Source organism: Marmota flaviventris, chromosome 5, assembly GCF_047511675.1.
Source record: "Marmota flaviventris isolate mMarFla1 chromosome 5, mMarFla1.hap1, whole genome shotgun sequence".
Classification (NCBI taxonomy): domain Eukaryota; kingdom Metazoa; phylum Chordata; class Mammalia; order Rodentia; family Sciuridae; genus Marmota; species Marmota flaviventris.
This window is the reverse complement of record NC_092502.1, coordinates 42,295,122-42,322,594: the sequence shown is the minus strand read 5'-3', so window position 1 is coordinate 42,322,594 and position 27,473 is coordinate 42,295,122. Positions and strand designations below refer to the sequence as shown.

General features: G+C 43.1%; 1 protein-coding gene across 1 annotated transcript in view; it reads left to right on the top strand.

Annotated features, from left to right (window-relative positions):
• The window catches only part of Spock1 (SPARC (osteonectin), cwcv and kazal like domains proteoglycan 1), a 495,655-nt gene that overhangs the window by 360,997 nt on the left and 107,185 nt on the right, over positions 1-27,473 (top strand). The window contains exon 4 of the mRNA XM_027941082.2: positions 6,586-6,712. Coding sequence (XP_027796883.2) covers positions 6,586-6,712 — 127 coding nt within the window. The remainder of the gene's footprint in view (positions 1-6,585; positions 6,713-27,473) is intronic.

Genomic DNA, 27,473 nt, shown 5'->3' with positions numbered 1-27,473 from the left:
CTTTGGACAGGATCTCATGTCTAGGACCTTCTCCATTTGGAAAAGAAAGGGACCCCTGAGCCCATGATACAGAATGAAGAATCTGTCGCGTAGAAGTCTGTCCCTTTCATCAGAGCAGCATTTGTAGATGACATAGGCTATTATGCCTTTACTGTGTCATTTTATGACTTAGCATAATGACTGAAATAACCCTAACAACAGAGGAATTATAGCATCATTTTCCATGACAGATTATTCAATGTTTAACATGTTTTCCATTTCAATTAATGTTCATTATTTTGTCTCTGGTTCAAAATACGCTACTATGTCAGCTATCTGAGTATCTTCCACTCTGCTTTAGAAGCAATTAGTTTTGATTTTGTAAACAAATTCAATTGTATTTTTGAATGGGCAGTTTGATATTAACATGAAAATCAAATGCTTGCAGACCCTTTGTGCCAGCGAACAAACACCGTTATTACTGGGAAGGGATCATTCTTCGATGGGTCCTCCACTGACAGGTCTGTCTTGTAGATCTGGTGAGAGAACAAAAGCAGGGCAGAAAAGAAGGCCCAATGTCTGGTTATGTAAGCCTCAGTTTTCTACCTATGAATGGGGAGCCTCTACCCTCAGATGGGCATTGTGTATGAGGAAGCAGGAAGATGCATTTAGGGTATGTAGACTGGCATGTAGTGGTTACACAAAGCAAGTGGAGTGCCACTGTCATTATTTATAATCTTTATTATTTGGAATCACTTTATTCCTTCACCAACTTTTTACATGAAGAATAAAACTACCTGGAGTTATGCAAACATGTTAGAGTACACAAACATATGGAATAAAATGAATGACCCTTCTTCACTGACTGAAAGAAAAAAGCCAACAATTCAGTAGAATTGGAATGTTTTTAGCAACCATTCTTTCCCATTTCCCCCAAATCATTAAAGTATTTTGGACACAGATTCTTGAATTGAATTCAGCAGCATTATGTCAGGAAATTTATTCTTGCACAGGTATTTAATGCTGAAAAAACTTTGCTGTCCTACCACTTTCTTGCTATGGGTCCTTACCATGGCACCACTCTACAATGGCCAAGTGTATTGCCAGGTCACAACCGATGTCATCAAAAAGTCCTGGGATCTTGTGTGAACTGTGTGAAAGCAATTGGGCATGGTTGGTGATAGGAGATATCTGACTGGGGAGCAACTAGGCCCACTTTAAAGCAAGGGCCAGAAACAGTGACACGTGGAGATGAGGTTAAGGGGTCCCATTTCCAGGCAACTGGACAGGTGTACCTTGAAGAGAGTTGTCATGAGCTGGTCAGTCTTGCTGGTCACTATTGTAAGAATGTGATCTTAGCCACTCTATTGAGTTGTTCTTGTAAATAAAATGTCTATTAATAGATTGACTTACATTACATATCTTTTTTTACCTTTTTAAATAATTTTGTTTTTTAAATCTATAAATAAAACTATATGTGTTGTGCATTATATATCTTAAGGAAGTCTTCAGAGTGGCATTCCAAAAAAGCAGTTTTAGAGCAGAGTAAGTCCTTAAATTGACAGTTTCAGCACATGATTCTCTGGGATCCCGTTAACTTGTTAGAAGATCTGAATGTTGTTCTATTTGAGTACAACCAAATGATATTGTCTGACAGCTTCCAGTGTTTGAATTTCTAGGCTGCAATTCTTTATAAATATAACTAAATTTTATATTTCTCACTTTTTAAAAAAAAACATGTAAGACATTGAGAAATATAGAGAAACTGATTATTTCAGCAACTTTTAAGAATTCCTGGGAATTCTGATTTCTTCTCTCAAATTCTGAAGGTTAATATCTGTTGGCATCTTGGAACCACTGTATCAGAGGTCTTCAAGCATCTTGGGGAAAGTCTGATTGCCATAGTGTGTATCTGTCCTGCCCTCTGTGCACAGGAGAGCCCTCTCTTCCCACTTCCCAGTTGTCACTAGAGTTCTTTTTTGCTGATTGTCATTTCTCCCAATCTGAATTAGGATTTCTGGAGAAAAGGAGCCTGATGAATTCTTGTTTCTTAAATCACATACTATTTTTGTCTTCTTGTTAGTACTACTAATTTCTGGAAATGAATGAAGAAATTTCTAAAGGTTCAAATTAATAAGTTCACTTATTTTGGAGCAGGTCCATATGCTAAAGGCTAACCATGTTTCCAAGTACCAGGAGCACAAAATTATGAAACCCCAGTCATCATAATTTTGAGTGCACAGTATGTTGAGGAGGATACATGAACTGTAGTTAATGTCACCATTGGGCCTAATGAGACATAAATTTGAACAGTGTCATGATTAATTCTATCTGGGGTGCAGGTCACAGGATTGGAAAGGGCTTCACGGAGGGCAATGGATTTGAAGCTTGAACAAGAAATGGACATTTGCTCTGCACATAAAGCAGTTACCAAGTCCTTTAGACTTTAATGTGAACAGCACATGGAAGAGACAAGTGGATGTGGCCACTAGAGATGGAAGCAATAGAACTGAATGATGGGGAAGGTGGTAAGAGCAGGGGTGGGAGGAATCCAGGGTGGCTCCCAAGCTCTCAGCCTAGGAGTGCCCCATGCCTTGTTAGAATAACAGTAGCCTTTTCATTCTTTGTTGGGTAGAATTGAGGTGCTTGCTTGGAGATAAGTTGAGGAGCCTGACCCTGCTGCAAGAGATTATAGTGCCTGCAAAGGGGTCCCCAAGAGATGGTTCCCGGGAAGGTGGTATTTGAGTTGGCCTTGAGAAAAGGAGGTTGGAGGGAAGAAATGAAGGTGTATCAAGTGGAGAAAAAAGCACATGTGGCTGGAACAATAATTGGTGGCAATCATGGTGTGTGTGTGTGTGTGTGTGTGTGTTTGTTTTGTATACACCTGTTTTGAGGGGATGGGAGCACAGGAAACACTGAACCTGTGAATTTAGATTACACCCTGAGAGGAGAAAATGGAGGTTCTAAACCTGGAAGTCTTGTGATCAGACTTACTCTAAGAACCATTCTTTTGCTTGAAAAGTATAAATGCTGAGAATTTTGATAGACTTTTTAAAAAAGATTAGGAGTAAATAGTTTAACAGATGGCAATAGGAAATGCTGGTGAAATCTCAGGTGTCTGACTTCTTTCCGTGAGAAGGAGAGCTTGTTGCTTGGGGTTTTTCTGTGTGGTACCATCAGTCTGCAGGAGGTGAGGCTGCCCCTCAGCACCAGCCAGGCTGAAGCAGGGTCGGGGCTTGGTGGTGAGTGGGAAGGCCGACAGAACAGGGCCTGCTTACAGACTAGATTGCTGTGTCACCCCAGTTGACTAATTACTGGGATATTGCAATCCCATCAAGATTTCTTCATTGCATTTTATTCTTTGTCAACTTAAGAATTAGAATTGTGGGTCAGAAATCTTAGTCTTTTGCCTTGACTGCTTGGTCACTTTTTATGATTCACATTCAGTTGCAGGGATTGAAATATACATATAATATCAGGGGAAGTTATACCTTATTAGATTCAAAGATACATAAACTTATACACTTGGCCTCTGGAAAAAGACCACAGCTTTTGGTGCCATCTCTAGGGCCCTACATCTTTGAGGTTAAGACTACCTGGACTTGTCCCAATCTAACAGGTATGCTAGTTTCTTTAGAATTAGGAAAATCCAGAGTGGCTTAGCCTTTGTACCAAAAGCACCCAACGCATTCTAGAATGGAGAAGTCAAAGGTAGTGGGTAGATAGCTATGGAGACAGTGTTTCAAAGGAGTTCTATTTATAAAATTGAATATTGGTAATGAAAGTACAGATTCCAAAACTGGAGATTGAAATGGCTCTGGATCTGTACAATGCTTTCCTTTGACAGTCTCCATTTGGCACATATGTCTGTTGTAACTGCCATGGGCCTCTGTGACATTGCAAGTCATTTTCCCTCTGCCTCTAATTCCTCATCTACACAATAAAGTGGCTGGACTAGATTAGTTTGAAGGTGTTTTCTGGTTCTGACATTCTATGGATTTGTGATGCACTACTGAGGAACCACTGCAGTGATCAGCATGGACAGACCTATCCACGCGCCACAGTGAAATCTTGAGCACCTAGGGTGCACCAGGCCTTCTAGAGCACACTGGTCAGCTTCACCCCACTGCCTCCCCAGAGACAGAGATGACTTGTCATTAACTGGGTGATTGGCAGTTGGCTTCTTCTTTTCCTCAAAGCCACTGATTCAGTGTTTGTTTCTTCCTCCCCTGCCTTTGGCTAAGCTCCGTTAGGCTTCTTTTCTCTGGGGCATCATTGTACACGGTTGTTTGCTCCAGCAAAGCTGCCACTCTTTGGACTTTATTGTCCCTTTCTTGGAACTTATAACAAGAACTACTTTAGCTACCCAGGAGAGGGGCTGCCAGATGCCAGAACTTCTTCCTGCATTTGCTGATTCATTATCAGTGTCAGACAATCTGCTGTGTGAATGATGATAAATGTGAGGTGTTCTGCTGAAGGAATCATGTACTCTAAGATTAACCCCATGCTGACAGCCTGCTCCTCTGTTGCAGAAGTCCCCTCCCCCACTCCATTCCTTTACCAGCAGTCCAGAATAAACACTGAAAGAGTCAGGTTTTTGTTTCTGATGAAGGATGATGATAGACCTCAAATCCATGTGGTTTATAAATGCAAATGATGTTTCTTATTACAAACAGAGGGGCAAGGCTAAGGTGGGCAGCTTCTGTGAAAGCAGAGTGACATTGAAGACCCCAAGAGCACCCAAGTGGGTATCCCTGTAGAATTTTTAAGCTAGTATTCTAGGTTGGAGTGAGATGGGTCAAGGAGGAGAGATTCATCCTTGAGTGCTGTTCCACAGCTGTGTGAATGCCACTCCAGGTCTTGCTACAAGTCAGCTACATGGCTTCAGGCAAGACTCTTCTCCTCTTTGAGCTTTAGTTTCCCTCTTTAGTAAAAAGGACCACATTGAACTAGGTGATCTCAAAGGATCCTTGTGGGACTTTCTTCTCTAGGGTTTACCCAGGGTCAGCACTGTGGCTTCTCCAGCCTGAATCCTCAATGGCCCCAAAGGCTGGGTTGTGGATGCACATTTGGTCCTCTGTGAAGTCACCCTCAAATATAATCCACCAAACAGACCTTCTTCTTCTTACTGCCTCTCGAATACTGCTGGAACACATTTGACATATGATAAGAACTAAATTAATGGGTGCTTCTTTGCTTTATTTGTCCTTCTTTCTTGTTCACTTCCCATCATTTAGAAGAGGGTAGGTCATTTTCAACATCAAACCCAAATTCCTGAGGATCTGGAGAATCATTTCTCACTTGGTAGAAAAGATATCCTCCTTCTGCCTTCATGGATTCTTTTGGGACATGGATGTCTTTCCAAACCTAGGGCTTGAAGATCAATCACATTTCTATGACAATGGTAATTTTGTTCTCTATTATCTCATCTATTGGGGAAAATAATAATTGTAGTCATAGGTACTATTTTTATTGCTGCCTGTTTTGCAGGTTTTATACTGAGTTGTACGCATCATCAGCTCATTTAATCTTCTTAATATCTGCTTGAAGTAGATTCTATTTTCACCCATTTATAGATGAGGAAACTGAGACTTTAAGGATTAAATATCTTGCCAACGTCATGCCATGAAGAAGTAGCAGAGCTGAGTTTGAGCTTGTCTTTTTTTTTGAGAATCCAGATGCTAACCACCGTGTAGAACTGCCAGTGCAAAACACTTCAAGGGCACCATAATTGCCTGATTGATGGGCAGCCCAAAGACACTTGTCCTCTATCCAGAACTCAGCCCTTGGGCCATGGGAGTTGCTCCAAGTGGCTTTGCGGGAGAACAGCTTCAGCTAAAGGGAGAAGGGTGGCAGTTACTGCAGGCCCTATTTCAGTGGTTTATGATGCAGAGATGGGGTTCCTTCTGTGGACATAAGCCATCCTAATAGTGCCATTTATCATTATGACATAGGTTAGAAAGAGGGGAAGCTAGAGCTGGAATGAAAGAGTAGAATTCTGATTATTTTAACAGTTGGAAGTGACATCACCTCAGAGCTGCTATTGAGTGGCAAATTGGAAGCCAGACTGAAATTGCTTTAAAATGTATCCAGAGATAGTTTTCTGCAGCTGTGATGAAGTCTTTCGGTTGTGTTTGGAGATGCGTTTCTATCTAAAGCACTCATGGAGTAGCCTGTGTATCACCCAAATGGAAGGCTGCCCATCAGCCCCAGGAGATTTGAAGGCTCCAAAGAGCTATTCTGGGCACTAGTGATATGCCACACCTGGCATTGGGGCTGATTGAGCCACCCTCCCTTATTGTTTCTTTAAAATATATTGTTTATGACTTTATATGTCAGCAAATAATGCTTAATATTTAGTGGCCACACTGTTTCTTTGGTCCAGCTGTGAAGTTAAGCCTCGGCTTTTGGAACAAACTCTTCCACCTCCATTGATGAGTAGAAAAAGTGGGAGTGCTGTCTATGGGCCCCTGGGATTCCATTGTCCACTGTTCTTTAAGGGGTGTTCCATTTGTTCATCTGACCTTGGATTCTGAAAACCGGGAGGAAAAACCAATGAGAACTGGAGTTTTAACTAACCTATCCCATTTTTTTTTTCATCTTCAGGCAAAAGAAGGGGAACGTGGCCCACAAACACTGGGTTGGACCTTCGAATTTGGTCAAGTGCAAGCCCTGTCCTGTGGCACAGTCAGCCATGGTCTGTGGCTCTGATGGTCACACCTACACGTCCAAGGTGGGTCTTCTTTATCTTATTGTTATTATTATTATTGATCATAAAAAATACTGTAGGTCTGCTTGTCAAATCTCTGCCAAAACAGGAACCTGGAAAGGTTCAAGAACTCTAGGCCTTGCCTTGGAGAAGCTGTTACATAAATAGACACAGAGATATTCTCTGACCAAGGAGGCAAGCAAAATAAAAATGTTAGTCCTATGTAATTGGACTGTCCAAGGCTTAGGGGAAAGGGTGGTTCTGTGAATAGTGTGTGATCCCAATGTTAATGTCGAGGAACCTGGAGATGAGGTAGCACACACAGCTTAGCTGATGTGGAGCAACCCAGGGAGGATGGCTTGGGTTGCTGCTTAGTGGACGGTGCCGTGGAAGGAAGGACTGTGATGTCAGCCCATGTTTGTCAGCACTTCTGGGCATCTAGGACTCACCCAGCATTGCATGGGCCCTTAATATGGTACTGCTTATTTCTTAGGGACATTTGGGGACTCCCAGTCTCAAAGGACCGAGGAAAGTATGGTGATGTGACATTTTAGCCCAAACCAACAAAAAGAAAGTGGTTTTATATAAAAGAGGCCAGGGTAAGGCAGGTCTATTTATTCTTATTGGAGGGCTGAGGAGCAGCTTTGAAGGGAGCACTGAACTGGGCTTGTTAAGCAGGATTTATAAGTAGGGAGGCAGGGGTCAGGGTGGAGAAAGGAGCTGATACTTTGTTCTTGGAATTTCAAACACTCTCCTTGGGTAAAGTTGTCCACCTGTATTTGAGAATGGGTGCATTTCACTGGTATATGAATTAAAGAAAGGGAAACCAAATGATCTAAGAGTTTGCTTACTTGACAAGTTCATATTTCATACCCAGCACCGCCTTGGGGTCTGGCCTCATACTAGGTGTCAGGGAGCTGGTGTGCCGCCAGTTGGCTGGGCTGGCAAGATGAACTAGGTTCAAAGGAACTGGCTGTATCAATAACTGAGAAAATGGCAAAGAAATCACACATCACACGAGCATGAGTTTCTAAGATAGAGAGTGGGACAGCTCAGTGACCCCAAGGGTCAGCTCCATGTTGGCAGTGCTAGAAGGAGAGTGTGTGCCCAGATTCTTTTTATTTTATGGGGGGGAGGGGCACACACAAAGGAGGTCCCATGGAATGTTCTTCACCAATAAGGCAGGGAATAGGGTTTCGAAGGTGGAGTCTTACTTTGTGATGTCTTGTGGTCAGCAGATTGATTGACATCTTGGCAAGTCACACCCATCTCAGGTGCTGTGTGGGATCACAGGCAGAGCATGAAGAAAGGCACATTTGTATCGCACAGCCCAATCAGCATGCAATGCAAGTCCCCTGATACACTCAAATGTGCATAGCTCACACACACAGCCCATGGATGGCTCAGGACACTGGTATATGGGTACATATCTTGGGAATTTTCTGCATGACATGCTGCAGGGGTGGAGCTGGCTTCCAACCAGTGCTGCAAGGCCTTTATCTGTCACTTTGTGTTCCTCTGTATGGTTCCTCTTGCAGAGTAGTCTGTGGCTAAGGAGTTGCCTTAAGGGAACAACCAGAATACTTTTGACCATACTGCCCTGTGATTCTGAGCTTTTCTGCTGGGTGCCTTATTTGTCCTTGCCCTGCTCACTGTTGATGGTCTGTGTTCTCAATAAGCCCCATGCAGGTCCTCACACCATGGAGATTCCACAGTCCACAGGCTGAGGTGGACCCTTACTGCCTGCCATTCTCAAAGGCTTACTTGGGTCACTTTGAGGCTATGGCAGCTCTTCCCTGGGGATTTTGCAATACATAAATAGGTCCTGTATTTTTATTCATTGAAAATAGAATTTTATTCCAACCAGATTTCTACCTTTCTTCCCCACCAACTAAGGGGAATACATCTTACAAAACAGGAAGCCAGAAAGTATACTTCAGTCTGGCTTGTACTCAGACCCATGTAATTTACTTGAGGACCTCAGTAGCATAGTCATTATACAATCATTTATTTCCTTAATTTATTTAAAAACTATCATTTGAGCCCTCTGAAGTTCCAGGCACTGTGCTAGGTGCTGGGGACACTTATAGTAGGAATAAAAATTTGACTCTTTTCATGACTTGAATCAGTAATCCTTACCTTCCCCACTGTAGAACTTCCCTGTGAGTTAGAACTTCTCTACCCAGGGTCACAGCTGGTACCTCCTGGCTAAATAGCCCCATCCCCAAGCTTAACCCACTTTTCCCCCTTTCTTTCCTCTCCTTTATCTCTGATAGAATCAAAGTTTGCAACAGCTTGCAGTGATGGGCCTCACTTGTGACACCTTAAACACATCTGGAATAGTAGATATACAGGGAACACTGATAAATAATTTTTATCCCCCATCCCAAAGGCATCATTGTCTTTCACCAGGGTCCAGATGCTGGGTGTATAGACAGTGCTGAGAGGTCCCTTAAAAATGCAGATTCAGATATAGCAGGGTTGGGACCTGAGATTTTGCATTTCTGACAGGTTTCCTGGTGATGGCCAGGCTGCTGGTTTAAAGACCCCACTTTGAGTGGCAGGGACTTCAGCTTGTACAGCCATCTCCTAATAGGCATCCCTACCTTCATCTTCACTTCTCCAAGCTTGGAGTCCATTTGCACATAAAAGAAGAGGGGATGATTCTGTAGGAAAAGTCTGCTGGTATGTCTCCCCTGCTTCACTGTTTGGGAAGTTTTGCTGCTAGAACTGAACTGACTCTTCATCATCACTAACAAAAACCTCCAGAGTCTGACTTGTTCCTACTTCAAAATCACCCACAGAAAGAACCTTTCTTCATCCATGTATTCAATAGCTGCTTGTCGAATACCTCCAGTTCATCTAGGTATTGTGCAAAAGATGATGGATAGTGGGAGAGTTGTGAACAAAATGGATATCATTCCTGCACATGTGGAGGTCACTGTCTGGTAGGAGAGACAGAAATAAATAAGTAGTGAAGCACATTAATTGTAATTTCAAATGTTAATAAGTACTGTAAGGCTTGGTGCTAGGAAAGAAGTAGAGAGAGACCTGCTTTATAGGGGACAATGAGGGAAAAGTCTCTCTAAGGAGGTATCCTTTCAGCTGAGAATGGAGGGGTAGGATGTTCCAGACAGAATGGCATGGGCAAGGGCTCTAAGGCAGCATGATGTCTTTGCAGGACTGAGATGATTCCCACTTGGCTCTAAAGATGAGGAGACAGGCAGGCATGTAAGATGAAGGGGACAGGGAAGATGTCAAGAATAGTCTAAGACAGGACATTTAGCAAACTGGAAGATGAGAAGTTATAGAGAAATTCTAGGCTTATGGGAAAATGAGTGCTTCAATTGCCTTAAAAATGTGAAATCCCCAAAGCGGAGACAATGCTTGTCACCATTTCCTCTAGGTGTGGGGTGTGGGATATAATGGGTGCTCAGTGACCAGAGAGACGCCAACCAGGGCTCTAGCTGAGGAGGACTAGGAAGACTCCAGTCTGCCTGTCTCATTCTGGATTTGAGAGCACAGGATGGACAGAGCTTAGTGACTAAGAGAAATAAGCCATCCCCATCCTGGCCAAGTTGCTTAGCTAAATCCCCAGCCTGGAGCTCTGGCAGAGAGTTCGTGGCTCCTTCTTTCTTCTCTCTTTACAATGGTTCCAGCTTGTGCCATTTAAATCATTCCCTCCAGCTCTGGAATAAACCTTCTGATCCTCAAGCCTGAGATGGGAGACATGGGTGTCAGTGAGAATCATGGCTGTTTGGGCAAGTGGCAGATTGCACACCAAGCCTCCACAAAAGCCTGCTGTTATGGTTTAGATATTAGGTATTCCCCAAAAACTCATGTGCAAGACATGGCAAGAAGGTGAAATGATTGCATTATGAGAGTCTTAAGCCAATCAGTGAACCAATCTCCTGATAAGGAATAAGGAGGGAGTAACCATGAGCAGGTAGGGTGTGGCTGGAGGAGGTGGGTCATTAGGGGCATGCTTTGGGGGTTTATATTTTGTATCTGGCAAGTGGAGTTTCCCTTTCTCTGCTTCTTGGTAGCCATGTCATAACCTGCTTTCCTCTGCCACACACTTCCATCATGCTGTCCTGCTTTAATCAGAGCCCCCAAAATGGAGCCAGCCATCTATGGACTAAGATCTCTGAAACCTTGAGCCCCCAAACACTCTATCTCAGGGTCACAGAGGAGCTTGAAAGGCCGGCTTCCCTTGACCTCTGAGCACAAGGAATGATAGCAGTCTGTCAATTGCCTAGGGAATGCTTTTGGAAATATTCATTGCTCCAGAACCCCAAGGGTCTAGGCAGGGAAGGTGGCTTTTTGGATATGAGAAGGTTGCAGCTTTCAGGTGCTGGCAAATAGCTAATTTAAGAGTCAGGATTAGAGTTTAAAAGAACCATCTGTAATGACTTTTTTTTTTTTTTTATACTGGGGATTGAACTCAGGGGCACTGGATCCTAGGCCATATTCCTAGCCCTATTTTATATTTTATTTAGAGACAGGGTCTCTCTGAGTTGCTCATCACCTCACCATTGCTGAGTCTGGCTTTGAACTTGAAATCTTCCTGCCTCAGCCTCCTGAGCCGATGGGACACAGGCATGCACCACTGCGCCCAGCTCTGCAATGACTCTTGATTAATCTTCACAGGACAGTGTATGTCTACATAGTGTTGAGCAGAGCCCTTGAGGCCTTCCAGAGTAGGGTGCTGCTGGGACAATAGTGTCTTTCAATTCCTGCCCTAGTTTGACTGAGATCTGAGTCTTCCAGACCTGCTTCTTTTCCAGGAACAAAAGAAGAGACCTAAAGCTGCCTTATCAGAAATTGTGGTATCTTTCTCCTATTTTCCGTATGTGGTATCTTAGTCAGTTTTCTATTGCTGTAACAAAATGACCGAGATAATCAACAAATTTGGTATTATTAGGAAGAAAGGTGAAATTTTGGGCTTACAATTTTAAAGATGTCAATCCTTCCTGGCTTGGTCCTGTGGAAGCACAATTCACCATAGCAGGAGCATGTGGCAGAAGAAGCCTGTTCACTTCATGGCAACCATGTGCCCAAACCTAGCTTCTTCCCACTAGGCCATGCCTCCTGAAGGTTCCACCACTTCCCAGTGGTACCACTAGCTGGTGACCAAGCCTTTAACACATAGTAGGCATTTGAGGGATATTTAAGAGCCAGACCATAGGCCTCAAGGGATAAGGCAGGTAGCAGAATTTGACACCCAGGCCCTTCTGACTTTTTGTGATCTACCTACTTATATCTGAAGTTAAAACAAGAAGAGGGATGGTAAGAGGGGGCAGCATTACAGTAAAAAATTGTGTTGGTGCTTGGCCTTTGTGTCCTAGCCTTATTTCTTTCTTTTTTTTTTTTTCTTTCTGAATGTAATTGAGCAAATATGACTCAGTCAGAAGCTGTGTGCTGATTGCTCAAGACCTTGAAGCACAGCACAGATCTAAACCCCTGTGCTAGTCAGTAAGGCTTTCTTCCAGGGGTCATATTTTGCTCTGATCAAGTTTAGTACTGGAGTGTTTTAATTATCGCCCTTAAATATATGGTCACATGTTTTTGTTGAGGTTCTAAAGGACATTTAATCTCACAGACAAAGCACTGAAGGACATAGGTGAATTCTTGACTAATAGAAGTGAATGGGTTAACTATAAATGGACAGATGACTTCTCATCCTAAATGTTGTGGCCTTTTTTGGATCATTGCTGTCAGAAAACAGGACAGATGGGACCCTGCTTCATGTGTAACCAGAGACAACTTGATATCATTAGGTCAAAGTCATAAAAAATAATTTGGGCAAAAATATATTATAGTCTGAGTCCTATTATCACCATACCCCATGATGAATCATCACACTTGTCCAGGTACATTTTTTTCCCCTTCAGAGCTGAGGGGCATTATCAGAGGCAACAAGAAGAAGCCGCCTGATCACTGACTTGTCCTTGATGCTCATGTCTGTCCTCAAGTCACATAAAACAAGCTTTCCTTCTGCACCTTGGCCCCTGATAGGGCTTCCAGAACTAGGGTCTGCATTTAGGAGTCTCATTCTATAGCAGGTCTCTTCTGTCCCAATACTTGTGATAGCACTCAGAGCTCTGTGACTCCCTGAGGATCCAAAATAAAGTTCACAAGACTGCCCAGAGTAGAGGTAAGAGATGTTACATGACAATCAATGTTCATTCCACTCTACAGAGTAGAGCCCATAAAAGATAAGGAACAGAAGGGCACTGTTGGGATGGACACATGGAAGGCCAATGCCATCACCGGTCAGAGAAGGTGAAGCATGGCCTGACCCTGGACCTCACTTCCAAGCGGTATCATATCATACCACCCTAAGTCATTTCTTTACTGTCCTTAATGTCACATTATTCCAGCCAGGAAAACTGATATAGTACAGAAATTCAGTAAATATTGATTGAGTTCTTCCTTATTCTGTTACGTGCATTGTGCTAAATACCAGGGATTGGGCAAAGGACAAAATAGGCCAAGTTTCCCTTTTCATGGAACTTACAAGGAAGATAGACAAATTGAAAAGTAACTGACTTTCATTATAATCATTCCTATGGTTCTCCTCCCCACCAACCAGTGAGGCATTGTTAAAGTGGTGAAACCTTTAAGAATGGGAACATTGTGCAAGGTAATTAGGTTGTTGAGGCTGCTGACCTTGGGAGGGATGAAACTGATATGGTGGATTAAGTTCTTTTGGGAATCGGTTATTAAGCAGAGCAAGACTGGCCCCTCCTTGGGCTCTGAGTTCCTGTCTTTCCATGTGATCCCAACTCATACCATGATGCATATATAGCCAAGGTGGCCCTGTGAGCTAAATAAAAATATTTTCTTTTTATATTACCCAATCTCAGGTATTTTGTTATAATAACAGAAAGCAGATTTAGACAGTAGATACTTAGATAAGGGAAATTTGGGTGCTTCAGTAGTGCTGAATAGGGCCACCTGTGCCAGTTTGGAAGTATGGGCAGTCTTCTTAAAGTAAGTGATGGTGCCATTAAGAACTTAAGGCTGGAAAGAACCTACCAGAGCAGGAATGGGGCCAGGGATTCATTGGGTCAGAGGGAAGAGGGGCTTGAAAAGGATGAAAGAAAAGAGAGGCACCTTGACACTGGTGCAATGTCAGTATGGCTGGGTCACTTGTGGAGTGAGGGTAGGGATGAACCAGCACAGAAATGAGGCTTGACAAATAATCAGGGTCACATTCAGCAGCCCTTTGAAGACCATAAGAAGGGGGCTGGACTTTACCTGGAGAGCTGTGGGGATCCCATTGAAGAGTGTTGTTTTGAATTTTCTTACACTGGTGTATCATAGGAAAGTTTGGAGCAGGACTAGAGAGGCAGGATGACGGTGTAGGTCATGAGCCATGGTAGCTTCAGAGATGGATAGAAAACAGTCTGCAGAGGTCTTAAGGAAGTTAAAGCTGACCTTGGGACTGTTTAAATTTCAAATATAGAAGGCCAGTTTATCTCTGAGCTTAGGACATCTTCACCATCTTCATCTTGGCTGGACTTGCAAATCCTGCCAACAGCTCCATGGCTTCACTTGGTTTGTCTGAGGACCCATTGTCTCTGAAGTGCTTTTGGATCTCTGCTGTTAAATGCACAGAAAGATGAAGGCGTAGAGAAGCAGGACCAGAAAAGGGTCCTGGCTGCTAATTTTTAATTCTATCTATAAGAAGAGAGGCCTGGATTCTGCTGACTAGAATTTGACATCATTTGACTAGAATCTAGACATCATTCAGGGGGCTACCCTAGGGTTTTTCACCCCATAGGGCAAAGCTGTTTTGGAAAATAGGGACAGATTTGATGTGATGCTAGTGTTTTGGAGGCTCAAAAAGGGACAGGGGAGGGGGGGGTCTCACTGCCAGGCATCCTTCCCTGGGACTTCACTGATTTGTTCAAAACCTGCCCACCTGACCGAAGATCAGACATGCAGGCTGTGCCTGCTCCCTTTCCAGCACAAAGTGCTCAACCTGGCCTCTGAGGAGAGGGCTCCCTGGGTGATGTCAGGTGTCCCGAGAGCCAGCCTGTTCTCTGGCATCAGCCTAGCTATTGGTAATTGGCAACCAAGCAGGCAAACGCCCATCTGCTCTCCCTCCTCCTCCCCCTCACATTTTCTTCCTTAATCGCTGTTAAACAATTAGCAAATGGCTCATTTATGTCTAGACGGGGAAGAGAGATGCGGAGTTAAGAACCTCTGTAGAGGAAAATGTTTCTCTTCCGTTCTGAATGTGCACACGTGAGGGAGGGGTAGGGAGCACTTGCTTTACAAGGTTGGCATTTCTTGCAGCGCATTGTCGCTGCAGACTGTATTATTTTTTTCAGAGGCATCTTAATAGTTTCCAACAATTGCTACCAAGAAAAGGTCACGTTTGAAGTTCTTGGCAAGTGCAGTCTCTGTTGGCCGGCATTTCCCAAGAACAGGCTATTCTAAGGGTTGGAGCCAACTAAGGGTGTGGATTTGTGAGAATTCTCCAGATGGCTTCAGGCTCACTCTGTCTTTCTCCCAGACTTCTGACCCTGTGAGCATGTCAGGCATGAAAGGTTTTCATGTGTGGCAGAATTGAGGTTGTCAGTTGTTTGTGCGGGGCGGGGGGCGAATATTTGGGGTCGGCCACTCCCTCCAGACCTGTGGATTGAGAATGATCATTCCTTGCAAATGGCTCATCTGCAGGGACCTTGCAGAACGTAGGTCGTAGAAGGTAGAAGCTGAGGGGAGAGGGCTTGCATTTGTATATTCCGTACCCTGCAGGAGAGGACAGTGACAGTAGTACAGGCACAGTGACCAAGGGCAGCAGCAACCAGGCAAGCCAGGCATGCTCTGCTCTGGGCAGCACTGCAGGGAGAAGTTCCTGACCCCATCCAAGCAAGTACTCAGGTGATAGTGGAAGAAAAGAATCATGTGTAGATAGATCCCAGTGGGCACCAGCAGTCTGAGAAAGGGCTCAGGTAGTAGATTTCATTATTTTTTTTCTCTTTCCTAGAAGAGGCCAACAGTAGAGCTTTTATGACCTTAGAGATATACTCATGGCATCTAGCCAACTCTAAGCAATTTCGCTTTATATATTAAACAGTTGGAGTTTTCGGGACAAATCCCCCATGGCAGATGCCCCGATTTTGCATTTTTCCCTTAGGCTTTGTTCACTCATAACTTCATTTCCTTTGTCTGGGGAGCCAAATATCATTTGATAATGAGAGCCCGTTTACCTGGTGTGAAGACCCTCGACTGTTATTTTAAATAGAATTCTCTTGCCCCTGTTTTGTTGTCATGGTCCCCTTTCTTCCTTCACAGGGCTTTTGGAAGGAACAAGTGTGAATAACATTTAAAATATTAACTATGCCTTATTCAGGATATAGTTTCTGGCTGCTGGACAAAAACCCAAATGAAACAGAAACTTAAATAGGATCCTCTTTTGTTTCTCTCTCTCATGTAAACATTCCACACATGAGCTGCCCAAGGCCAAAATGCTACCTACAGACTTTTGATGACCAAGAACCTTTTAGCTTGTTATTCACTTTCTCCATAATTGGAATCATTGAGCTTCTGTGTCTGAGTTGAGAATGTCTGCTGCGCCCAGCTAGTAGGAAGAGAGAAAGAAAAGGAGGCACAAAAGGAGGCACAGCCTGGAATTCGCGAGCATCATTTCTGCTCATGTTCCACTGGCTAGAACGTAGTCGTAGGCTGCACTCAGCTACACAGGAGGCTGGAGAAGGTAATTTTTATTCTAGGCAATTATGTGCCCATCCAAATATATGAGTTGTATGGTTTGAAAAAAGGGCAGAGTGAACATTGGGGCTATCTGGAATTCACGACTATAGTAACATTTAAATAGCAATAATGACAGTGACAACAAGAATAGTATTTAGTTATTGAGCATGTGTTAAATACTGTGATGTTGTGCTAAGTGCCGCAATATTATTTTATTCTCTATTATATTATTTCATCTCATTTTACAATAGACCTTTGACATGGGTGCTATTATTAGTTCCAAGGTAAAAATGATACAACTAAATCTACAAAGCTTTTGTAGATTTACTAAATCTACACAGCTAGATCAACACAGCTAGCAAGTAACAGAGAAGATACTTGAATCCCAGCCTGACTCTGGAGTTACAGGAATTACATCCAAGAGTGAAAAAGCCATCTGATAAACGATGTAAGATACCAGGTGTAATCATCAGGATGCTTTTAAGTAACAGAAACATATAACTCATCCTAAATCAAAAATTAAGATTTTTGGTATAAAAAGCTACAAAGTATAGTGGGGTTACCAGGCCTAGGAGAAAGAAGGAAACTTCTCTACTGGTAACTGCCTTTCCTGCTCTCTCTTCATTATCTCTGCTTCCCTTCTCTCTGCAAAGTGTCTCTTTCTCTTTTGCAGAGAATGAGTTTTGGAAGGTCCAGATTCACTGGTTCCCAAACTAGAAATTCCCAAGAATTTTATAGTGTGTTTCAATCCCAGGAAAGAAATCCAGTCATCTCGTTGGAATCTGGTGTTCATCCCGTCATCAAATATGATGTCCAGGCTGATGAGGTTCTATGATTGGTCTACTCGGGTCACTTGAGTCTCCTCACCTCCATCTTAACTCTGAATGAAAGATATTTTTAGCAAAAGAAGATGGAAAAAAAGAATGTATGCCAAAGAGGTTAAAATGTAAAATGTGATAAGCTTCAAATCACTTTTTAAAATACCAAATATGCTAGCCTCATTGAAGTTTTCATCTAAGTGACATTCCTTTGAGCCAGGATTAAGGGATGTTGTCTATCTAGGAAAGACATTCACAAGAGGCATACAAGATACATTTTTATACCAGACCTGTTGTCTACTTAAAGAGAAAGTTTATCTAAAATAAAGCAGATTCAGTGTCATTTTAACTCAGAATTCTTTCAACCCATTTGGCCTAATGCTTTTAATACTTTCTTCTGATCACAGGGTACGTTTATCCTCAATTCTCTTCAGCCTTTATTTCTTCTTAGAACATGCCAAGATAGTATAGTCATTTTGGCTCCCGAGGATAGACTTTCAGGCAAAATGGTTATTGTGACATTTTAAGAGAGCACAGATGTTCAGATGCCGTCCACGGTGATAAGGCATCTATGGGATTCACACAGACTACTGCAGCCTGCAGATTCATCATGAAGTTACAACAGAAGGAAGCAATTCAACTAATGATTTCACCACTTATTTCTATGTTCTATATGCAAACACACATTTAACCGAGATTTGAAGAATAGGTTTTCATTTCTTCTCCTCAAATGCCCTGAATACAACGCCATGTAATTAGTTAGCACTTTTGTTAAAAACACATTAGGAAGAATAACTTTCTTGTTGTCAGTTGTGTTGAACGCATAATTAAGCTATTTGATAAAGCAATTACCTGAACATGATGACGCTTGGCCTCCCCCATCAGGAGATGAGATTAAGGATTAGGTAAGATTGCAAAGCACATGAGATCTCTACCTACCAATCCTTTAAAAGACAAAGAGGTCCCTGGTCAGAATGGATTTGTACAGTGCAATAAATGTAATTAAATCATTACGAACAACTTTAATTAAGTTCATAATCATGTTGCTTTTGTTTTTCTTTAAAAGGAACAAACAAAATATTCCCTGTTGACCTGTGAGTAGTCAGACTTCTTTCAACATTTTCCAAGAGAACATTTCAGCACCAGATAGGGGTAGTGCTCAGAGAAGCTGAGCTCATTTTCTAAGCCTTAGGCTAAGACCTGTGAGGGAATTAAAGAATTCCTTATTCTTTAATTAGAATTGGGTTAAAACTTACTATGAATTGTTGCCATAATTGAATATTGGAAGTAATGTCTTTAATGATGTTCTCATTTTCAAAAAAGCAAGATGTTCTTCCAACATTTTGGAATCTTTGAGTACCATGTGCAAAACAGAATGCCTCCTCTGGGCAAGGGTGGCCTTCTTGAGATGCTAGGTCATGTTCACTGAAGTTGAAGCTGTTGGAAGTCAGAAGGGGCAAGTAGAAACATACAGAAGAGGGAAAAGGAGGTCAAACCACTGCAATAGCTAATGCATTCTCACTGAAGTGCTTGGAACAGCATCAGGAGAGATCTTGTGTCCAAAAGAGTGATGGTTCCCAAGTTCTTCTCCAAAGTCCTTGAGGACTGATTTGGAATCCAGAACTCCCCAACAGCAGGCTGTGCATTGGTAGCCAAAGGAGAAAATAGGTGCTATAGGAACCTAGGACCCTTACCAGTTTAATCAGAGGGAGCTCATTAGAAAAGTTTCTTTGCTTTTTCTTCCTAGAAAAGAAGATTGAATAATGTTACTGTGCATCAGTGAAGGGGTGATGCCTCAAAGGTGGCTCTGAGCAAGACAGGCTGTACCTTTCCTGTTGTCTTCGACCTTTTCCTACTAGAAGCGGTCTAGACCAGCTATCCAGTCCCTCTTTAGAATAAACCAATACATAATCCAGTTCCCTGGCACCAAACAAGGATCAGGTAGGGGATGGACAGGTAGAAAGGAAGCATCACTTTTTTTCTGTTCTAGGAACTGAACTCAGGTCTTCACATATGCTAATAAGTCTGCACACCCAATCCTCTTTTGGTGTTGTTGCATTTTAATACATTAGAATAGGGTAGAATAGATTAAGCCTCTCTTGCCTCAAGCTCCAGGTACTAGATTTATTTGCAGGGCCTCAACTCTTGATTAGATTATTGACCATTGCTCTGATGGTGGGGAGGTAAGAAGCTAATCTAATCAAGAGGCTTTGGGGTAACTTTAAAAGTTAAAGCTGCATGAAGATGGCAGACAATTCTTAAATACTAAGAAGGTGGAAAATTGGAGCTGTACTTTTAGTATATTCACCCTGATTTCAAGCATAGTTTAAATCATTAAAAAAAAAAAAAAATCTGCCTGATGATGAAACAGGACAACAGCAACATTTATCTGTCTCAACTTGGACTCTGGATAGAGAAAGAAAAAGTCATTTGTGAAACTGTAAAAAATAAACTATCATGTGTTAGAAAAGATGTGAAAAAACTGACATTCTACTATGCCACTGGTGGGAATGTAAAATGGTACAACTATTTGGGGAAAAAACTTGGAATTTTTTAAAAAACTACTATATGATCAAGCCATTCCACTTCTAGATATTTAACCAAGAGAAATAAAAGTGTATGTCCGAAGAAATACCTATTACATAGATACATTATTTGTAATAGCCCCAAACTAAAAGCAACTCAAATGTTCGTCGACAAGTGAATGTTAAATATGCTGTATCCATATGTCTCAGTCCATTTTCCTTGCTTTAACAAAATAACTCAGACTGGATAATTCATAATGTAAAGAGGTTTGTTTTAGCTCATGGTTCTGGAGGCCTTGCATTGCTTTATAACATGGCAAAAGTCAGAAGGGGCAAGAGAGAGAAAAGAAGGTCAAACTGCTGCAATAGCTAATGCATTTTCATAAAAAAAGGCACTAATTCATTAATGAGGACATTGCCCTCCAGGATCCAAACACCTCCCAGTAGACCTGCACCTCCCAACACTACTTCATTGAGGAATTAGGTTCCAACTTGTGACCTTTTGGGGGCCTACTCAGACCATAGCACCCTACCATCAAGCTATAGTATCATACAATCAAATACTACCCATCATGAACTATTGATGCACATAACAACATAATGCTAAAATAATTATGCTGAGGAAAATCCAGGCCAAAATAGTATTTATTATTTGAGTAAATTGATATGAAACCTCAGAATATATAAGCTTGTCTGTACTAACAAGCAGATCAGTGGTTTGCTATGGTGGGCAGAGAGGTAGGATAGGGAGGAGAAATTTCAAAGGGTATGAAAAAACTCTGAAGAATGATGTTTATGTTAATTATCTGGATTATGTTGTTGGTTTTGTACACATTGTATTTATGCTTATCAAAGGTCCTTGAATTGTATACTTTAAATATACATAGTTTCTTATATATCAATTATACTCCCAGGAAAGCTGTTTACAAAGCTAAAAATCTGTGTTGGACCTGTAAGAGGATGTCCAGTGTTACCCATGTTACCCATGTTTTGCCCCACGTTGGTCACTTTTGATGATCTGTCATTTAGAAAGATCCTACTTTGTTCTCTTATCTAAGCTGAGTAATGACAGAAAATATAGCTGACACATTTCAAGTGCTTTTCCAGTGAAAAATTAAAAGATAAAGATCATATGGAGTTAACCTGAAAACTCTAGCACTCTGGATTTCTCTTTTATGGAGAGTTTTCTGTGCTTGAAGTGTATCCTGGGTTTTAGCATCCCTTTGGGTAGGAAGCCCAATTTTCATTTGTTGATGTTGCCCTTCTGCCCTATCTTTGAGAAGAAGAGGTCTTGTGGGACTGAACAGCAGTCAGAAGAGCCCAACCAAGGAATAGCTGGGGTGGCAAAACAGGTCTCCTGGGGTGACCTGTAGAGCCTGTGGATCCAGTGGCATTTTGGAGAAAACCTGATTAGCTGGGAGGGACTGTGAATGTTCATTGCATGACAAGAAGAAACTATTTAAAGTGCATAACTATCTGAGACAAGAATCAATGGTCATTGCAGGTGAGGGAAGAGCAAAATGTTTGACATGGCCTCTGTGACTGATGTGACAAAGCCATTCATCCTGTAGGTGACAGGAGAGAAAGGGAGATGGCCCTCTGAATGCCTTGTGGCTGAGAGGATCTGCTTTGTCTTCTGACTCTGTAGGGGTTCTGGCTCCCTTCATTGACTCAATAATCATCTAGAAGAAGCCACCAACTTTTCTGGGGCCTACAATGTAACCACTTCTACGGTGGCTCCCCTAAGATAACAAATATACCTAACACATGCTAGACACTTGCTGGGCACCTGTCCTATCCCAAGGTTGCACCCTGGTTCTGGGGAAGGCATACAGTGAAACAGTTCTGTAGGTCAGTCAGGTGAGATCGTGGAGGTCTGAGCAGGAGGAGATGCTATGTGGAAGGACCAAGGAAGGCTAGCATATCAGTGCCATAGTTCAGAGCTTGTCCAGTGGAATTGGATGCTGAGGACTCAAGTTCTAACTTGACTTGTTAGGTATGTGACCTTGACCAAGTTATAGAACCTCTCTGGACTCCAGGTGGCTTATCTACAAATTCAGGATGATGATAATACCTACAGCAAAGGATTTTGGTGAAAAATGAATTAGTTAATCTATATTAAGTTCTTAGAATAGTGTCTGTCATATTGATAACCCATCTATAAATATTAATTGATTCATCCTTAGTCCTCCCTCTGGCCCCAATGGCTCAGCTTTACATCACATTTTCTATTTTCATCATGAGTCTTTTCTTCCTCCCACTTCCAAGTAGGTGAAATTGTGCCATTTTCTGAACAATGAAGGTGGTAATCCTGATGATAATGACAGCAGGGATCTCTCGTTGAAGGCATACTCTGCAGCAGGCACTGTCTGTGGCAAGCATTTTCTTACTTGTTGATCCTGTGACAGCCCCCAACATGGTGTGTGCTCAAGCTGTTGGTATGAAATGGCACTGAAGTCCATTTGCATTCATTTGGTCAAATGGAGTGAGCAGTAGTCCACAACAAACTCAGGCATGGCCAAATGCCTATTAGTGAAACCAGGGTAGGCCTGAGCTTGGAATGATCTTTCATAAGTTATGAGGTGGTAGGAAGTGGATGAAAACTTGCTCAGCATTGCAGGTGGGAACATTTTTTGCACACTCATTTGTCTAAGGCTCCCCATGATATCAACTCATCTCCACTTCACTAGTCATTCAGGTGTCAGATGCTTGCTGAGCTCTAAAGTCCTCAGCATGTGTACAGGATGCTGAGGTGTGTGGATTGAGCTGGCTACACTTTACAGAACTTGGGAATAGACATTTGGGCTTTGTTAAGGTTTCTAAGCCAAGGCTCACATACTTCTGAGGCAGCATCCTTTTGGAGGACTAAGTGACCTGCAGCTTTGGTTGGAGACCAAGGAGCATGCCTGTGCTGGAATCTGCCCAAGTCTTCCAGATGTGCAAGGGGACAGGCAACTGAGCTTAGGTCTCCTCCTGACTGGGAAGCCCTTCAGCCTAAGAAATTAAGCAAAGAAATTACTCACAGGACCAGAGACCAGGGCATGAACCAGAGCCCCTCTCTAGAGGACAGCCTCCCATCCCTCAATCTGGCATCATATCCCAGCTCCTCCATGTTTGCCGTATTGTCCAATCAGGTGCCATCCAATCCACATGAGCACCAGTAACCATAACACATCCAGTACGACTGTGTGCCATCTGCTGTGCTATGCTCATGCCATGACATTACAAAACTCTCCTATGAGGTGGGCCCTAGTACCAAGACGCTTTTTTGAATGACAGGGTGGGGTGGGGAAAGGATCATTCCTGTCACCCTTCAACACAGTATTACTCAAAGTCCCAAAGTCAATATCAGAGAGGGGTTGGATTCAGTTAGAAATGACAATAAAATGAACCTTTAAATATTTTTTAAAAAACATTCTTAAAACAATGAATTTCAAGAAATATTATGGCTGCACACTGAGTGTCTATTAATCCTGCCTGGGCAAATAAGTACAAATAATAGTGTGGGCTGGGTCATCGATTTCTTAGATTTAGCTCTGCTGCTATAATGATTTGTTTCCAAGTGTCACCAGCAGTTTGTGTTCCTGAGTGGTTAAGTGCTCCTACTGCAGTTGGGTGGGTCTACATTAACTCCTCCCCTAGTGTGGACCTTTTCTTTCTCAATGTGTAATTGGACCACCCCAACCCATCCCGGGTGGTATTGCAGAATCCTGAGCTAGGGAGGCTGGATGTTGATGGGAGTGGACAGAGGATTCTGTCCCCAAGGATGTAAGTGTCCCTGTTGACACAGCCTCTGTGCGGCGCTATCTCCCAAGTACCTCACTCCAAAGTGGTTGTCATAGAAACCCAATTTTTTTTTTTGGGGGGGGGCAGTGGTCATTGTTTTATTGTTGCTGAAGAGAGGAGTGCCCATGAATAAGTATAGCATACTACTGAGCAATTTCTGGGGTCATTGTAAACAGATGGAGGCTGAGGATGGGGATACCACAGGTGCCCTTCAGGCCCCTAAACATACCACGGATTACCTTATCATATGAACAGAGTGCTTCTGTCATGCATTCCCAGTGCTGTCAGTCTCCTGAAATCTAGTCTTCTCAATGTCCCACCCCATCAGTAAGAAAGGCTTTCCCCTTCCCCCTGCCCACTCACCACCCACCCAGATTCTTCTGTTGGTACAGAATAGTACAGCGTGGGAGGGAATAAAGGTTCCCGAGGTTACTTGGTTTTCACAGCTCACAGGTTTTCTTGATTGCATGTTTTGTAGATCCACATTTTTATCCCTGTAGCTGTTATTTTTCTTGACCTGCCATTTCAGTCACTCAAAACAGTATTACTGTATCGCTTTGGAATTTCTGGGCCTTTTTCTTTCATAAGGTTTCTGTCCACCCAAGGATACTAATAGCTAATGGTAAGAATGGAGAAGCTGAGCTGACCTCTCTGTGCTCCTCGCTAGTGGGGCCTGCCTCTCAGGGAGCATGGGGTCAGCCATGAGCCTGTACTCTCTGGGCCTGGAATTGCCCTGGCCGTTGGCTGCTCACCAGCATATCCTGTCCTCCCAACAGTTCTGGGATGCACAGGCCTATTTTGGCTTCAACAGATAGAGTTACCCACTAACAGGTTATACTGTGCCTAGGATCTTACAACCTTATGTGACAGCAGAGGTGGATCCTGAGCACAGATTTAGCTGAACCCAAGTAATTTTGGTCTTCTGTCAGTACTTGCAGCATATAACATATTAAACATTCCTGGTATTTACAGAAAGTTTGCTTTTATTACACATGAGCTTTTGGGGGACATTTAAGATCTGAACCAAAACAGCATCTTACATTCACCATGGCCAAAAGAGAGCTTTGATTCCCGTCAGCCACTGGTGCCTCCCCCAATCTGCCAGCGACCCTACACTCCACCCAGTGACTCGGGTCAAAGACCTTGGAGTCATCTTTGACTTTTCTATTTTTCTCATCCTCTTCAGCCAATCCATTAGCAAGCCTTGTCTTCTTTACCTCTAGACTGCATCTCAGTTTCAAACACTGAACACCATTGCTAGTCTTACAACACTGGTGCAAGCCACTTTCTTCTGTACCTGGGCCCTCACGTGGCCTTCGTGTCAGTTTCTCCCTTTCCATCTGTATTGGCTTGCAGTCTGTTCTTCACAGACCAGCTGAGTGGTCAGTTAAAGGGGCCCAGTGTTATCCTTTCACTCATGAATGATGCCCTCACCCTGCTCCCCCCAGGTTCTCCTTGATCAGACCTGTCTTGTCATGTCTTAACACATCTTTCTCTTCATTGCTCAGCTCTGGGCATCTTGGCATGATTTTCTGCCTCCCACATGGGGGTTTTCGTGTATACCATTTCCCCTGCTTGACTGCTATTCTCCTTGAATGTCCCATGACTGACTTCTTGTCATCTTTCTGTTCTTAGCTAAAAGGTCATCTCTGAGTGACCTTCCTGAGCAACCCACCTCAGAGCCGCTTTACCTCAGTTCTTTCTAGCCAGTTTCTGTCTTCTCCATACGAATGACCTGTATCTGAAATAATCTTATTTCACTTGCTGCTCAAGACTGTATGCTGTATGAGGGCAAGACCATACCCATCTTATTTCCAGCTGAGTTGCTATAATAGGGCCCAACACACAGTGGATGCTCTTGTGAATCAAAGATCAAATGCTTGGAGCACCCTCTTTACAGTGTAGTGACTGGTTACACTCTTGGATATCTTTTGTTCTAGAAGGTTGGCCTTTCTTGATTGCTATTCTGGGACTCCAGGGAGGCTAGGAGAGCACAGGATCATGATGCTAAATGCAGGAATGCTTTATGCAAACACACATGCCTGAAAGAGGCAGGGGAGCTGGTGTGAGTGGCAAGAACTTCACTATCCATCTATCTTTTCACCTATCCCTTCTTGTTCCTCTCTTGGTACTAGATAAAGTCCCTGACCTTATGGAACTCCCAGTACAGATGGAGAGATGGCCAATTGCATGTGTTAAGAAGCCTGAGAAAAGCAGACAGGTACCAAGCACCATGTTGATATGTAGTAGGAAAGCACGTGGCCTCAGCTAGTAATCAGGGAGGGTCTCTCGAAGAGGCTGTGGCTGAGTTATGCAAGGGAAGTGTGAAGGACTTCTTGCAGAGAGAACAGCGTAGGCAGAAGCACAGAGGTGGGAGCCAGCCCTGGATGCTCCACCCCTCCCTCTGCACACCTGTGGCAAACACCCACTCATCCTTTAGATGTCAGCTTCTAGATCACATCGTTTTCAGATGCCTTCCCTGATGCCCCTAGTCATCCCGGGTCCTTCTTTACCCATCTCAGCAGTACCACCTGTCTTTTTCTTAGCATTCATCGAAGTTATAATTAATTTTGCATTGTAAAATCATTTAATTATTATCCTTTTCTCTCTATAAACCATGAGGAATTTGGAACTGGAACTAGGTTTGTTTTTTGGTGGTCCATTTTATCCCCAGCATCTTATTCAATGCCTGCCTCAGGGAAATGACTCAACAGACACTTATGCATTAGGAGGCAGGTGGTTGGGGCAGAAGGAGAGATGGAGCTGGAGAGATGAGCAAGCATCAGATCAGGAGAGTCACTATGTGGCCTGCTGAGAGACTTGACAGGAAAACAATGGAAATGTGCATTTCTTGTGTTTATTGGAGCTGACGTGATTTAGCACTTTCAGGGTTCTTCTTTGCCTTGGTGGATGGAATAACTTCGTGACTATATATTATGAAGAATCTGTAAGGACAACTGAGCTCCCATATGCAGATATTTTTTCAATTCTCTGTTCAGTTTTCACATGCTTTGATGCCAGGCTTTGTGTCCAGCTCTGGGAATGACAAAGAGGAACAGTTCAAGGTCCCTGTCTGGAAGTGATCTCCATTTGGAGGGGAGGACCAATCTGTGATCGTTTGGGGAAGCTTGACTGCTGAGGCAGAGGGAGCCTCAGACGGCCCGTGAGCCAAGGGGAGCAATTAAATTAAATGTGGCCATCCAAAAAACGGTTATTTTTATTTTTTCCTTACCCAGAAACCAAGACATAAATGTAAAGGCAGCCAGTGGGCACATTCCTCAGAGGAGCTGAGTACACGCCTTCTCCACGCACAGCCCCAGGCATGTACCTGTCTGGCATTGATGTTATTATGAAGGAATTGTGCCTCGGTCTCATCTCCAGTGAGGGTTTTATTATTCCTTTAGTTTCCTCTTGGGGTTGTCTTCTCATCTTGGCTTGACACTGTTCTGATAGAGCCTTAGTTTTATACCCCCAAGCACCTACCACAGTGCCTAGCAGCTAGCAGGTGTTCGGTTACATTTGGCGGAAGGATGGGAGGCAGTGGAGTTAGTCTTTGGGAAGAGGAACAAAATGACTTACAAGCTGCCAAGCTTGATTGCAGAATCCCCAAACTCACAGAAACCCAGTGATACGTTATGCATATCTTTGCATCGCATTAAGCCAAATCCCCTGTGCCTTTCCTTAGGGTCCTTCAGCTCCCCTTTTCCTGTTGGCCACTGAGCACAGAGGAGTGGAACATGGAGTAGCCTATGGCCCAATTTTCTTTGCATTTGTGCTGCCTGGTCTTGGCTCTGTTCCATGGCAGGATTAGTATGTAAGGAGGTGGGAAGCGGGCAAAGGGAAGGGTTTAGACTGGAGTTTGAAACTGAGCCAGAGAGCCCTGTACAAATGAGAAGATGCTTCATGACTACAGGTGCCTAAGAGTTTCAG